Source organism: Python bivittatus, unplaced genomic scaffold, assembly GCF_059951505.1.
Source record: "Python bivittatus isolate LINGU-HERP-01145 unplaced genomic scaffold, Pbiv_v1 ctg000020_np1212, whole genome shotgun sequence".
In the NCBI taxonomy this organism is placed as follows: domain Eukaryota; kingdom Metazoa; phylum Chordata; class Lepidosauria; order Squamata; family Pythonidae; genus Python; species Python bivittatus.
This window is the reverse complement of record NW_028277030.1, coordinates 27,158,236-27,172,125: the sequence shown is the minus strand read 5'-3', so window position 1 is coordinate 27,172,125 and position 13,890 is coordinate 27,158,236. Positions and strand designations below refer to the sequence as shown.

Sequence of the window (13,890 nt, the reverse complement as noted above, 5' to 3'; positions counted from 1 at the left end):
AATCCACAGAAGTTGCAGTACCAGTTCTAGAGCTGAAAAAGAATATTGGCTGTGTCCTGGAACAAGTGTACACATATGCCCAAGCACATAAAAGTTGCATTTTACGTTGATTGCAGTAATATACAAAACCAGGGATCACAGATGCAGATTGATACTCTAGAGCAGGGGTCCCCAGTCCCCAGGCCATGGACCAGTACCAGTCCGTGGCCTGTTAGGAACTGGGCTGCACAGTAGGAGGTGAGCGGCGGACGAGCGAGTGAAGCTTCATCTGTATTTACAGCCGCTCCCCATCACTCGCATTACCACCTGAGCTCCTCCTCCTGTCAGATCATCGGCATTAGATTCTCATAGGAGTGCAAACCCTATTGTGAACTGCACATACGAGGGATCTAGGTTGCATGCTTCTTATGAGAATCTAATGCCTGGTGAGCTGAGGTGGAGCTGAGGCGGTGATGCTAGCGCTGGGGAGCGGCTGCAAATACAGATTCTCATTAGCAGAGAGGTTTGACTGCACAGAGACCATAATCAATCAATTGCTTGCAGACTCATATCAAAACCCTATCATGTAATGCGCTTGAATCATCCCGAAACCACCACCACCACCCCCAGGGTCTGTGGAAAAATTGTCTTCCACAAAACTGGTCCCTGGTGCCAAAAAGGTTGGGGACTGCTGCTCTAGAGAATATAGCTTGCTCTCGTATTTGGAGTTGAGAAAATTAATCAAGGGTTCTGTAAGCCTGGCTTCAGTTTTGGCAATATGGTGACCTGAACCTGTCCTTAGATATGCCAGGCCACAGGGGCATCTGCAGGTGAGAGTCAAAAAGATGAAAAGGTGACTTCCGGGTGAGGAATGGTGAGCTAGCACGTCATAACAGAAATTCAAGACTTTATGATTTCAGAAATTGGACACCAGAAGGGGCTAAAGATTCCAGGCCTAAAAGGAAAAAAAAAAAAGAGGTTTGCTTTTTGTCTTTGATCAGCATTGAAACAAAATGACAGAAAATGGCATGACATTTGAAATACTTCAGGAAATACCTGAAGAATGGGGACAGAAACTAGCAGCTACAATGTCAGCAATGATGTCTGCTTCTATGGATAGACTATGTCCAAAAGAAATTACAGATGTGAAAGAGAATACCTTGGAGGATCTACTGATGCTGAAATAAATCTCATCTGATGCAGAAATATTAGAATATAAAGAAATTGTTGAAATACTGGAAAATAAAAAAGTGTGGATTATAAAACAGAGATGACAGTTAGTGAAAATACAAACAACAAGCCAAGAGAATGACCTGGATAATGACTACTTACTGGATTTACAAAAGAGGTTTGCTAAAGCCTCAAGCCTTTGAGAAGAGAAAAAGAAAATCTGGAGATCAAATCCTATATCTGAATGAACTAAATATCAAGATTGCTAGAAGCAAAAAGGAGTACAAAGTTGGTTGGTTTGACCAAGGTTAAACTAAGACATGTTTCTATAAAATTCCAGGAACCCTAATGGACTTTTTGCTGATACCATGACTGAAATGTTAATGATTTATGGATTTGCATATGGATAAGGGATGGGTTATGGGATGAAGAGATATTGCATGTAACCTTATAGGGGTGAAGAATTAGTAAGTTTGTTTGTTGTGATGAAGATCGGAAGTCACTTCTTTAAATATTTCCTTTCTCTTATTTTTCTTCTATTTCTTCTTTCCTCTTGCACTTTCTATTCTCTTTTCCTTTTCCTTTCTAAGTTTAGCTTGTATTGTCTTTTATTATTTTTTAAAAATTCAATAAAAATTATTTTAAAACATGAAAAGGGGATTATGATAGCACAATCAAAGTTCCTCCTTTTTTTACATTTGTGTCCCCCCGCCCCATAGATGCCCCTGCCAGGCCTCTAAATGCCCCCTGATTTTGCCTCCTCCAGTGGGAAGGAAGCATCATGGGTACCTCTTTCTTTTGGAATTCAGTTGCTGTACTGCATCAGGACTAAACCTTCTGCTTCAAATGATTCCAGTTTCTATTGAGAATGAGGTATTAAACAGCTGCCAGAGACAAGTAATGAATCATATAAAGTCTAATAAAAGACTAAGGATTAAATCCAAGGACTTGCAAGATTCAAAATAACAAGGTGGCCTTGTGGCTCCAAATTTCAAATTGTACTATTATGCCTAACATGGATTTCAGAATGAATTATATTTCCTTATGGTTCCATCTCTTTAATAGAAGGGAGCAGACCTTCTACAAGGACTGAATAGCTGTATGTAGGTGGATATGCACTGAAATAAACAATTTTCAAGAGACCATCTAATATTAAGCAGTTTATTGAATGTTTGGGACAAACACTGTATAGGAAAAGTGTAAGTCCAGACTCCCCCCACCCCACCCCACTTGCTTCATTATTCAGGAGGAAGGTACTAAGAAATTTCTGAGTTGAGACAACTTGTTCAGATTGCAAGATTTTATTATTAACAGGGCAAAGTTAAGATCTTCTGGGTCTCTACAATGCTCTTCTAGACTTAATTGGTTTCAATATTTTCAAATAATTAGCACAGCAACAAGAGAATTATGGAAACGAGGGAAAATATTGAGAAACTTGATTGAATTTGAAAATCTTATAATATTTTTATAACAACATTTGTTAGGCACAATTCATAATTTATTGGTGAAATGTGATTAAGAACCCAAATCAAAGATTGTATGATTAAATGGACGCAAAATGTGAATACAGTTATAGAGGTGGAACAGTGGGAACTTCAATGGACAAAGAATATTAAATTTACCTCAAAGATAATAATTAGATTTGGTACAAAGTGCTTTCTCTTTGATACAGAACTTGAATCTCAATTGCTAAAATGAATAATTCCTTTTCTGTGAAGTGCTGGAAATATAATGAACAGATTACAGTACACCACTAATTTTGTATGTGGTGGCAGGGTTGCAAAGCTCAACAATCCTGGAAAATAATTCATCGTAGAATGGAACAAATTTTGAAAGCTGTAATTCCATTTCATATTGATATATTTTTATTAAACTTCACTAAACCACACATTCCTTTAAAACATACTTAACTGGCATTGTCTATATTAACAGCTGCAACATTTTGTACTTCTGTACTAAAAAAGATCTTTGATCCCCTCTCTGAAGAATGGTTAAGTAAATTGTGGGAGTGTACGGTATGTTTTGATGCCTAAAATAACTTGTTATTTAAGAAATAAACCTGATGTAGATAGAAAACCATTTCTGGACTACAGTTTTATGCATAGAATTGTGCCATATTATTTGAGCGTTAAGAGTTTATAATTCAATTGGGCATATAATCTACATATAATTTACAGGATTGTTTATTATCTAGTTGTTCTTTCTGCCTTTTATTGACTCCAACTGTGCTAACCAAGCATCTTTGAACAGAGGAACAGAGACATGTTTTTATTAGAAAATGGGTATGAAATGTCTTATAGTATTATAAGCTTTTAAGGAGGTACTAGAATATATTAGCTATATGATATTTAGGATTTGTTACCGCCTTTATTTTATTTATATTGGGTTTTTAATTATTTGCATCCTCTATGTTTTATATTCTTTTAAATTTGTATTGATACTTTTTCCCTTAGTACAGAAATAAAAACGAAAAGGATACATTTAAAAAACAAAGAGATTGATTTTTTTTTTTTTAATTGCTGTGCTGCCTCATTTACTGGCTGCGGCGGGCGATGCTCTCCCTCTTTAATGAGAGGGAGAAGCCTGGCGCCCGGGCCCTTCCCTCAAAGAAAGGTTTCTGAGCAACAGCATCGCCATTGGGATCCCGGGATGTTTGGGAAAGCGCGCGCAGGCACGAACCCAGGGCCCTCCACAGGACCCGCTGTGCTCGGGCAAGATCTTCCACGTGAACTTGAGTGACATGCTAAACGTTACGATTGGGGTGTTATGCCCCTTTCAATGCCTCATGCCCTGGCCGGCAAAAACGAAGTTTGTAATATATTCTCCGCCGGCCGCTTGTCTCCTCGCAAAAGGACGCTTTACTTGTCGGAATCAGGCTGTGCAGGGCCCGGGAAGAAAGTGTTCAGTGTTGTCCTGATCTGTGGGTGACTCCTTCCGAGCTCCGCAAAGCGCAAGGCTGCCTGCCCGAAAGAAGGAGAAGGGTCTGCTGCTGTGCAAAACAGGTCCCTGAAACAGATCGGGCCTCTCCGGCCGGTCCTTGAAGATCTAGTCTATTTTTGTTTCTTTCGCGCGGAGAGCCGCAAATCGGCTGGAGAAGGCGAAACTCCGCCTCGGGGTCACTGAAGCGCCTCCCCGCTGCAAGGCCCGCGGCTCTTTTTCAGACAAAGGGCGGACAGGCCGCGACCACAGGCGGGTGCCCCTCCCTTTGCACGCACTCACACGGGTGCGCACAACCGCACACGCCCGCTGGAGACGCTACGCCCGCGGCTGCTGCAACCGAGGCCATGGCGTTGACGGAAGCGGCCGCTGCCGGGGGGCTCCTGCTGCTGCCCCGGATCGTTCTTTTCGGAGACTCCATCACTGAGGTACCGCGGGGGGCTGGGCGGGGTCGACCTGGCCCCAAAGAGACGCTGCGAGACCCTCACGCAGAGGCCCTGCGCGCCTCCCCCGCCGTCCCGCGATCTTGGTCTTCTTTTTCCACTTACTTCCTTCTTTCGCAACCCCGTCCCGAGACAGTTGGCCGCCTCCCCATCGCCTGCAGATTCAAGCGGCTCGGAGGTAGAAATTCATCAGGCGGAGCTCTCCTCTGGGGCGCACAAAGAGGCCGGGGAAAGAAAGCCTCCTTTGCTAACGTGAACTGGATCTTCTACGCAGCCTTTAAGGAACGGGGTTTGATCTGCAGGGTTAGACCAGTCTGAGCGGACCACGGCTTCCAGCTGGAGCTGCTGGTCTACAGTAGCCACGAGTGGTTGCCAGGCCTGTAGCCAAGCTAGAAACAGCGGGAAAGAGGAAGATGCCAGAGGAGTGGGAGGAAATGGAGGTGATTGTTTTGAGGTCACTTAAAAATTAGGGAGATTGGAATTAGGGAGATTGAGAAGAAGTGGGCTTCCCCTCTCTAACAAGCTACAGCCATCACCAAAACAGCATACAGTAATTGAAAATACAGCCAGAAGCATCAGTAATTTTGCTGAAATAGTTGGGAAAGTAACTCAAGATGGTCATGCTTAACCTGAAATCTCAAGATGGGATGATTTTTTGACCCACCATAAAATAGTCCTTGGAACGTGAGAACAGATAATAGTTTCCCTGCAGGACTCCAGCCTGGACTTTCAGCCCACCCCGTGGTTTTATTTTGCCCCTAAAACAGAAGTTGTTCATAATGATCCATGAAGTACCACAGGGCCTGTCCACCCCCACCAGCATTTCACAGTCATAATGGAATCCATTTGACATGTCTACTCATACGTGACTTTATTTACACATTGCTTTTTCATTCATTCAAAATATTTCTCAGTAGTCTTTAATTGCAGAAAACCTTAATATGCACAGATATTTTTAACCTCTTTATTTTGGCTACAAGTTATTTCCACATGGTCCTGGGAACAGTCTAAAAGCACCTGGTATTGAAGGATTGCCAACCAGCCCTCAACCGCCTGTATGTTTATACAGTATAAGAATAAAATATTACTTACAAGCACACCCAGCAATGTTTCAAATGAAAGCATTGACATCTAATCCTATCTCAGAGGCAAAGTTGAAGAATTGATCCAAGGGCCAAAGTCTCCCCTGCCCCTGCCAACACTCCTTGCATGTGGACTTTAGAAAAGAAGGGCCCGGGGTTCCCACTGAAATGGAGAATGGAGGTGATCACGTCCAGCCTTCCTGTGAACAGAGGAAGCAGGCCTCTGAACAGACAAGGGGCTTTGCTAGCAGCCCTAGATTCTGGGTTGGGAAATCTGGCCATGCATTAAGGCTGGGGATGATGGTTTTCCAGTCCTGATTTAAAATATAATCAGTAATTGCCCTATTTTGCCTTGCATATATTTGTCACTCTTCAAAATAAACAATCCATAAGGTTGCTTGATGTAGGCGAGATTGGCCTTTATTAGCAGAGAAATTACTTAGGGCTACCAGATGCGGGCTGTCAACTGCTGAACAACTATGTTTTCTGGGCCTTTTCACTGCCATCTAGCGATTGGGAATTTGCAACTCAGAACTGGTAGCCCTAAAGTTGGTCCTGTGATTGATAACAGTGGATCACTGTGTGATGATGCTTAAACAATGAACACAATAATGTTGGAGACTCTAGGCTGAACTGTAAGGATTAGTACATTGATTTGAGTCTATCCATTTACATTGTTAAACTGTTAATTGTCTTTCTCTCTTCTAGTTTTCCTTCCAGGATAAGGGATGGGGAGCATTCCTTGCTAATAGGTTAGCTAGGTAAGAGATACTGACACTTTATTTATTAGTTTTACCTCCCATTTTTTCAGTTCTTTTGTCACATTGAGAAGAAAGAAGCACACTGCCAGAATATTCAAATGATAGATCTCTCAAGGCTACATCCTTGGTGTTCTCATCTGGCACACAGGAAATCATAAGAGATCACTAAGGAGCTAGTGAAATTAATATTTCTATTCTTGTAAATGGTAGACTTCTCACTTTTCTTGTTAATCCAAATTTGTTTGAAAACCCCTTTGGCATCCCATTTTATTGTTGGTGAGTTTCCAGCCCCACCAGGTAGATCAGGAAATCAACTCCATGCGAGGGCAAAAGCTACTTTTATTGAGATTGGCTATAATAACAGAATTGTGCAAGTTTGGTTGTGCTGTACCTCCTCCTCCTCCTTATAGTTCAGTGAATTAGGGAGGTGTTTGCCTGAGCCACTTCTGAATGTTATCTCATTCCTCTGGGCTTAAAAAGTGCTTCAGCCCCTTTTGCCTAGGCAACAATTTCTGCATATTTCCCTTAAGGTCATCTTCCTTATTGTCTACAATTGTGTTCTCCCACCAATTTTTAAGCAATTCCTAAAAGCTCTACTTGACCTCTAAACTATAGTTCAGGCTCTTTGAATCTTTAGTGATATATAGTCCCTGGACACTGATCCTGAATGTGGTAGTTTTGGTTGCCCTTATATCAACTCAACACAACAGTGAGCTCTGCAATTTGTGAATAGATCCACTGCACTTCACTACAAGATTATACTTCACACCATCATTGCCTTCTAAAAATGATTTAGTATTTTCATTTGAACTAGAATCATTATTACTACTCCATCCATACCACTAAAAGTCTCCATTGTTTGGATTGCTTTTTATAGAAGAACAGCATCTTTTCATAAGCCAGAGACTGCTATGAAAGTCTGATACTTGCAATGGAGCGGGGGGGGTGGGGCGGTGGCGGTGGCGGTGTAGCTTCTCTGGTCAGGTTAAGTTGTGAATTAGCCAAATGTATGGGTACATTTACTGGAGTCTTCTGAGATCTTCTATGAGGAATGCTTCAGCCTGGTCACTGCCATCCACTTTTGATTGACTGACACTAACACATACGCAAGAGTAGAGGCCACCTTTGGCCAAAGGTATGCTGTGTTTCTTTCCTGCCCCTCCAAGTAGAGAAGCTGGCAATCCACTCATATGTGTAACGCAAAGAGACTGAAGAACAGGTTGCTCACCCATCACTGTGGTTCTTTGTGTAGTCATTCATGGAAGTAGACCTCCCACCCTTTTCTCTGCTGGCCATTCTGCAGTGATCATCTAAACAAGAACCACCTTTTGCGTAGGGGTATGTTTATATATGGAGGAATAGGGCACTTTTGCCCAAACCTCCTTCAGCTGTAGAATCAGGAATGTGCAGCATTTCAAATCACAAGTGTAAAAAGTGCTTTGGAGCAGGGGTGGGCACTCAGCCACTCCTGTTGGTGCCTGGTAGCTGTGTGATCCCAGGAAGTTGGGCATTGGAGATAAGACATCGATGGGGCATCCGCATGTGCTGCAAAGCACCCTTTTGGTTTCAAAGCTGAAGCGCTGCACTTCCCTGTGTAGGATGCTCCAAATTTGCAGGGAGAGAACCACAGTGACAGGTAAAGAACACCTGCCAGTCTGGTTTTAAAGAGCATTGCCATTCTTCTCTAGCTTATTGTCAAAAACATATTTTTTCTCTTAATTTGGAAATACATTGGAAACATTGATTGAAAATGTAAACATAGTGATTGTTCTGTATTGCAAATAAAGTTTGACAAATGAGAAAATATGTAAGAATTCTGTGTAGAAACATGTTGAAAGATATGAAATGCTTCTTTTCATCGTGGAATATAGTACATTATGGAGAGGAGAGGAGAGGAGAGGTCAAATTCATGCTAAGTGTTGAAACCACTTAACTGGTAGTACGTCTCAGTAAATTCTTTGGGACTTAATTCTGAGTAACCTGTATAAAATATACAGCTGAATAATTCACTGGCCAACCTTTACCATTTCAATATGTAGATTTACTACATAATGACACACACACACACATATTCATTTTACATATATTCATTTTAGAAAATGTGATGTCTTGAATCGTGGACTCTCTGGCTACAATACAAGGTGGGGTAAAATTGTTCTTCCAAGATTAATCAGCAAAGGCTGTAATGCTAGAGACATCCTGGCAGTAACTGTCTTCTTTGGGACAAATGACAGTGCTTTAAAAGGTATGGTATATTTTGATTCTTCATCTTACTCCCCCATCCCAGTCTTCTAATTTGATGTTTCGTTATCCAGGAGTTGAAAAATATATTTTTTCAGATATTTTAAAGTCTTCACATGTTGGTCCAGAAACCTCCTTTTGCTTCTTTAAAGAAGCTCATTTTATTTTAAAGATGTAAATGTCACATTTAGTGGTGGACTAGAGAGAGGTGAGTCAGTCACATAGAAAGACAAACACAAATTCAACCCCACACCCCAGAAAGCGCATATGGAATTGAGCAGTTAAAAGCCAGGGAGAAGAAGAGGGTTTTCCCTAGGGCTGAGAAGACCCCAGGTGGGAAGCCAGGTGAGCCTTGCTAAAGAAGAGCCAGCCATGAAATGTCCTTGCATTTCACCATCCCCCTCCACGTAGAGGGTTGGTGTGAGGAAGGACACTCCAGCAAGCTGTTAGGAGTGAAATGATTGCTTTTGCACATCAGTTTTGCTTTTACTTTTTTCCACAGCTGAAGATGTGACCTAATTTACAGAACATCTCATTGAATATCTTGTGCATTCAGTTCAATGTATGGGCATGAGATTTGGAATCAAATAAGTAACTTTCATTGTGATTTAAAGGTGTGATTTCTCTAGCTAGCCCCTGCACTTGCTGGTTGAATTGCAGTATTGCTGCTCCTCTTAAGCTGAAGACTGGCTGTGTGTGAATTGTGTGGCTTATGGGCTGCTCGGACTCATATTTGAAATGATCACACAGACACTCTTGACTTCCCCCTCTAAAACAAGGTAGGACGGGAGGGTAGAGAGAGAGACCAGAACAGGCAGAGGTTGGCATTGTGTGGATTCTGCCCATAAAGTTTCTTTGCTGGACATATAATATGTTGACCTGAAATAATTCATCTTTTTAAGTTCCTTGTCTTTTTTGTTCTCTGGTGAGTAACACTGCTCTGTAGGAAAAGGTTTGAATTTGTTTAAACCAGAGACCCGCACACCTTCATTGAAGCATAAATTGGTTTATTGATCAGCACTGGAGGCAAAGACAAGTTCAGAGAGAGGAGCGGTTACAACCCCTCTTTCTAGACTTATGCAAATTATATGTTTAATCAGCACAGCCAACAACTTGATTGGGTTATGGCAAGATGCATATTAGCGAGTCAGAAGGTTGAGGTAATGGAGTGAATACAATGGCTTACTTGAGTTTAAACAAAGGATCTTCAAATGCATGTTACTGTTTCCTGGCTTCCCAGTCTGTTGGAGTCAGCATTTTTTGTGTCCAACAGCCGTACGGCTGAGCCATCAGTTTATTTCCCTTCGAGAAAGTCCCTGCTGGGAGGGGGTGACTGCCTTTCATGGAAGGGGAAATACCACTGTCTTTTTCAGCAGAGCGTTCCTTGTGTCTAACTGATTTATAGCCCAGCTAGCACTTTCTTTGCTCTGTCAAGACGTATTTAGATTGGGGCTTTTAGTTTGACCCCCCCCCTCCAATTTTACTTCAGCTCCCCTGGCTCACCTTTCCCAGCATGGCGCCTTCTCAGTTTGTTCAGCCCATATGACCTGGGCTTCCCAACACAACTGGAAGGCACTTGCTTGGGGAGGGTTGTATAAGAAACACAACCCAACTTGTACCAGAATGTTAACTCTCTCCTTAAATAGATGAGAATCCCAAACAGCACGTTCCATTGGATGAGTATGCTGACAATTTGAAAAGTATGATACGCTACCTCAACTCTGTGGACATTTCCAAACAGGACATTATATTAGTGACACCACCACCCCTTCATGAAGCTACTTGGGAAAAAGAGTGTGTTGCTAGAGGTGAGGCATTCTCCTACTCCTGGTTTGAATTGTATTGGCAGACTTTCCCATATGATTTATTCCAAGTTTCTACATAGTTAACTAATACCAGGAATATAACATTTAGCCTAGCCTATTTCCATCAGCCCTGCCAAGTTTGTCCTATTAGCCTCCCTTTTGCAAAATAAAATAATGACTGTGGGTGTTTTATTTAGTTCCATCTTAAAATCTGAACCAAAGCATGCCACTTGTATGGAGACTTTAAAAAAAAAAAAAAACACTGACTCCAGACTATCTGCAGTGAAGCTATGAGTGAAGTGAAGCTATGCAGTGAAGCTGTGAGGGGCAACATTAGCTTCTAATCAGTAAACTTTACTACCTGTTACTGTGGTTAGTAGAAGGGCTATCTGTACCCAACAGCAGTACAGTACTGTGCGTATGCCTGCAGAGTCACTCAGTCTTGCCCGTTCTGATAGCACTTGCCAGGAAAAAGGAAGAAAAATGGGTATGAGATCCAGTTTGGTTAACAAAATGTCTGGATATCGCTGGATCCTGTGGATGTCACCACTGTCCAGCAAAGACAGGAGTCTTGGAATTGGAGAACTATTATAGAACTTGATTTTCCATTCATGTATGGAACACTCAAGGTCTCTTCCATTATGAACTCATGCAAAAATCAAGTCAAAATACAACAAGCAAGCAAGGAAGAATGTGCAGAGCATGGGTTCCAGAACATATTCCAACCCCTTTACCAGCAATGGCCATAGGCTATGTCTATTTTCTCCTCTGTAATAATGAGTTACTTCTATATGTATGTACTTCAGCTCTGTCCTCATGTTACAGCTCTGTGTTTATATATGTGTGCGCACTGGGAAGCAGAGGGAGGGCTGAATACACATTACCCTGGGTCATCTCACTGCCAGTCTCAATTATGGTCGCTAAACGAGGACTACCTGTACAGTGTTATAACCTAAGGGTAGTGAGTTGCACTATCTGGATCCAGTTGCAACTCATGTTTGTGTTACTCAAAAAGCAAAACTAGAACTATTAAGTTTGTTGTATTTTTTCCCCCTAATTCTCGATAGGTGAAAAATTAAACCGTCTGAATTCTGTCACTGGGGAATATGCAAAGGCTTGTGTTAAAGTAGCTGAAGAATGTGGCACTGATGTCATTGATCTGTGGACACTTATGCAAAAAGATGGCCAGGTATGATTTCTGAGATTCTTGTCATTGTACGGTGTATATAGCAAAATGAAGAAAAGATGCTAATTTCCTTACTGGACACAAAGTCTCGCTTAGAAGTTCATCATGTTCTATTTAGCAGACTGCAAGGTTAGTTGAGTGATGATTACTGATGATGATGAATATTTTTAGCTTAAGTTTCTTTCTGTAAAGTCATCTGAACAATTTACAACATTTTGTGAAATCTCTGGTCTAGGACTTCTGCTGTTACCTGTCAGATGGAATCCATTTCTCAGAAAAAGGAAATACTTTTCTAGCAAACCAGCTTTGGACGCTCCTAGAAAAAAGATCGTCAACTCTTCCTGAGTTGCTTTCCTGCTGGCGTGATGTAGATCATCTCAACACTGAAGCTAGTCTCCTGGGGATCCCCACAGCTAAGAAGTAATAAAAAGAGTAACATCAGTAGGTTCTATACAGCTACAAAATAAAATTTCCTTTTTATTTGTTTTCAGTACCAGTGATACCAACTTGTAACAGTATTCTCCTGTGAACCTGCGTTCTCAATTATTATACCTGAATAAATGTTCATGTATAATTGCTGAGCTATCTAATTATATACTTAGTGATGGGGCATAGATAGGGCAGCAACATATTAGAAATTGCAATGGATATTATATGCATAAGGAAATTGTCAACACAAGCAAGAAACAGACAAACCAAATCTGATGGATCAGATAATCCCACATAGTTAGAGGTTTAGGACCATGTTTCAGGCTGAGAACAGGGCTGGGGTGCCTAACTTCTGTTGGTTGGAGAGATCACCAGGTTTTGTATAGCATGTTGGGGGGCTGCATCCCAAAAGTAAGACTATTGGGTTAAGGGTTAATACTATTTCAGGAGGGAACTTAAAGGGGAAATGCTAGCCACACCCTTTGAATTCTCCAAAATGCAAAGGAAAAAAACAGCCCACATTTGATTCCGTCCACACTGGGGCTGCCATTCAAGGATGTTAGTGGGCTCTGTGTCCTCCCGCAGCTGGCTTCACTCTCACCCTAAGAAATCTTTCTTCTCTGGCAATAGCAAGTTGGTGAATTTACCCAAGATTGTGCATACAGCAAATGGTCAAGTGGCTTATTTAGGCAGGTTGGCAAATGTTAATGATTTCTGTAGCGGACATTAGCAGTCAGGATTCTATATTGGAGGTAATTGGGTCATACGGAACAGGTACTAAAATACAGGTTAAAAGAAAAAGGGACAACAGTAAATACAAACGATACAAATGGTAATGGTAATCCAAGAGATCTTTGTATGCTTCTGAATCAAGCTTGACCAAACCTTGAGAACTTGGATGGTGATGACATGACATGACATGACCCTAATTGGGACAATTTGAATGAGATATTATCAAAGGCTGTCTTCAAGCACTTTGGGGAAAGTAGTGAACAAGTCCTGCTAAGAGAAGCATTAGAAAAAAATCAGGTGTTTTAGAGATGCAGTGAAGACTTAATCTGGCTGGTAGGTTACCACTAAAATGACATTCTCATTGCAGAGAGAACAGGGACACAACAGTCAGGGGGAAAGAGTGCTTCAGATAATTGTGATATAAATACACTGACCCATATCTAAAGTGGCAAAAACTAAGATTTTGGAGAAAGCTATGGTGTTTTAAGGGTACTTGTAAGCAATCCAAGCTGACATTGTATACCTTCTACCTTGGACATGAAGCAAAAGATCCTTTGGCTATTTTGATCCTTGCTGGTAGTGTGTATGGGTGCTTAGTCTCCAAAATTGGCTTTGCTGCTTTGATGAGCAGCAAGTGTATACTGGTTGGAAGGAAGTGAGCGGGCAGCTCTTTGGAAATGCATGGGAGCTACCAAAAGAAGGCAGTTTAAATGCATGGGCCAAAACCAGAGTGCAGCAAGATGTGCTTCCTGCAATTTCCTAATACTAGCTGCTGGTTCAAGTGTGACATGGGCTGCTTCAAGCTGTCCTCCTTAGATATTCCACAGTGCAGTAGTTACATTACTGGTGATTTCCAGTCTGATTTCCATGATACTCACCAAATACCATTAACTTGCCTTGTTAAAAGCACAGATAGTTCTGCCTATTATAATCAGTCAAATCAACCAGCATGCAAACCAACTCCTATTTCTCCAATGCTCAGCAGCAGACATTACCTTGCTAAGATGAGCTGAACAGTTTCAAGAACAAGCCTTTGTGTTCTGTCTGTGACTGCTGCTATTGCACTATTTAAGCACCGCTAGCACTGCAGGAATTTTAACCTGAAATGCTAATACAACGGCAAAT

At 41.6% G+C, this 13,890-nt stretch overlaps 1 protein-coding gene across 1 annotated transcript; it reads left to right on the top strand.

Annotated features, from left to right (window-relative positions):
* The first annotated feature begins 4,280 nt into the window (after positions 1–4,280).
* IAH1 (isoamyl acetate hydrolyzing esterase 1 (putative)) lies at positions 4,281–12,183 on the top strand. The gene is made up of 6 exons (XM_007439217.3): positions 4,281–4,514; positions 6,320–6,372; positions 8,469–8,617; positions 10,260–10,421; positions 11,486–11,607; positions 11,840–12,183. Exons 1-6 carry the CDS (start codon positions 4,434–4,436, stop codon positions 12,026–12,028), a joined length of 756 nt encoding a protein of 251 aa, XP_007439279.1. The 5' UTR covers positions 4,281–4,433; the 3' UTR covers positions 12,029–12,183.
* The last annotated feature ends 1,707 nt before the right edge of the window (positions 12,184–13,890 follow it).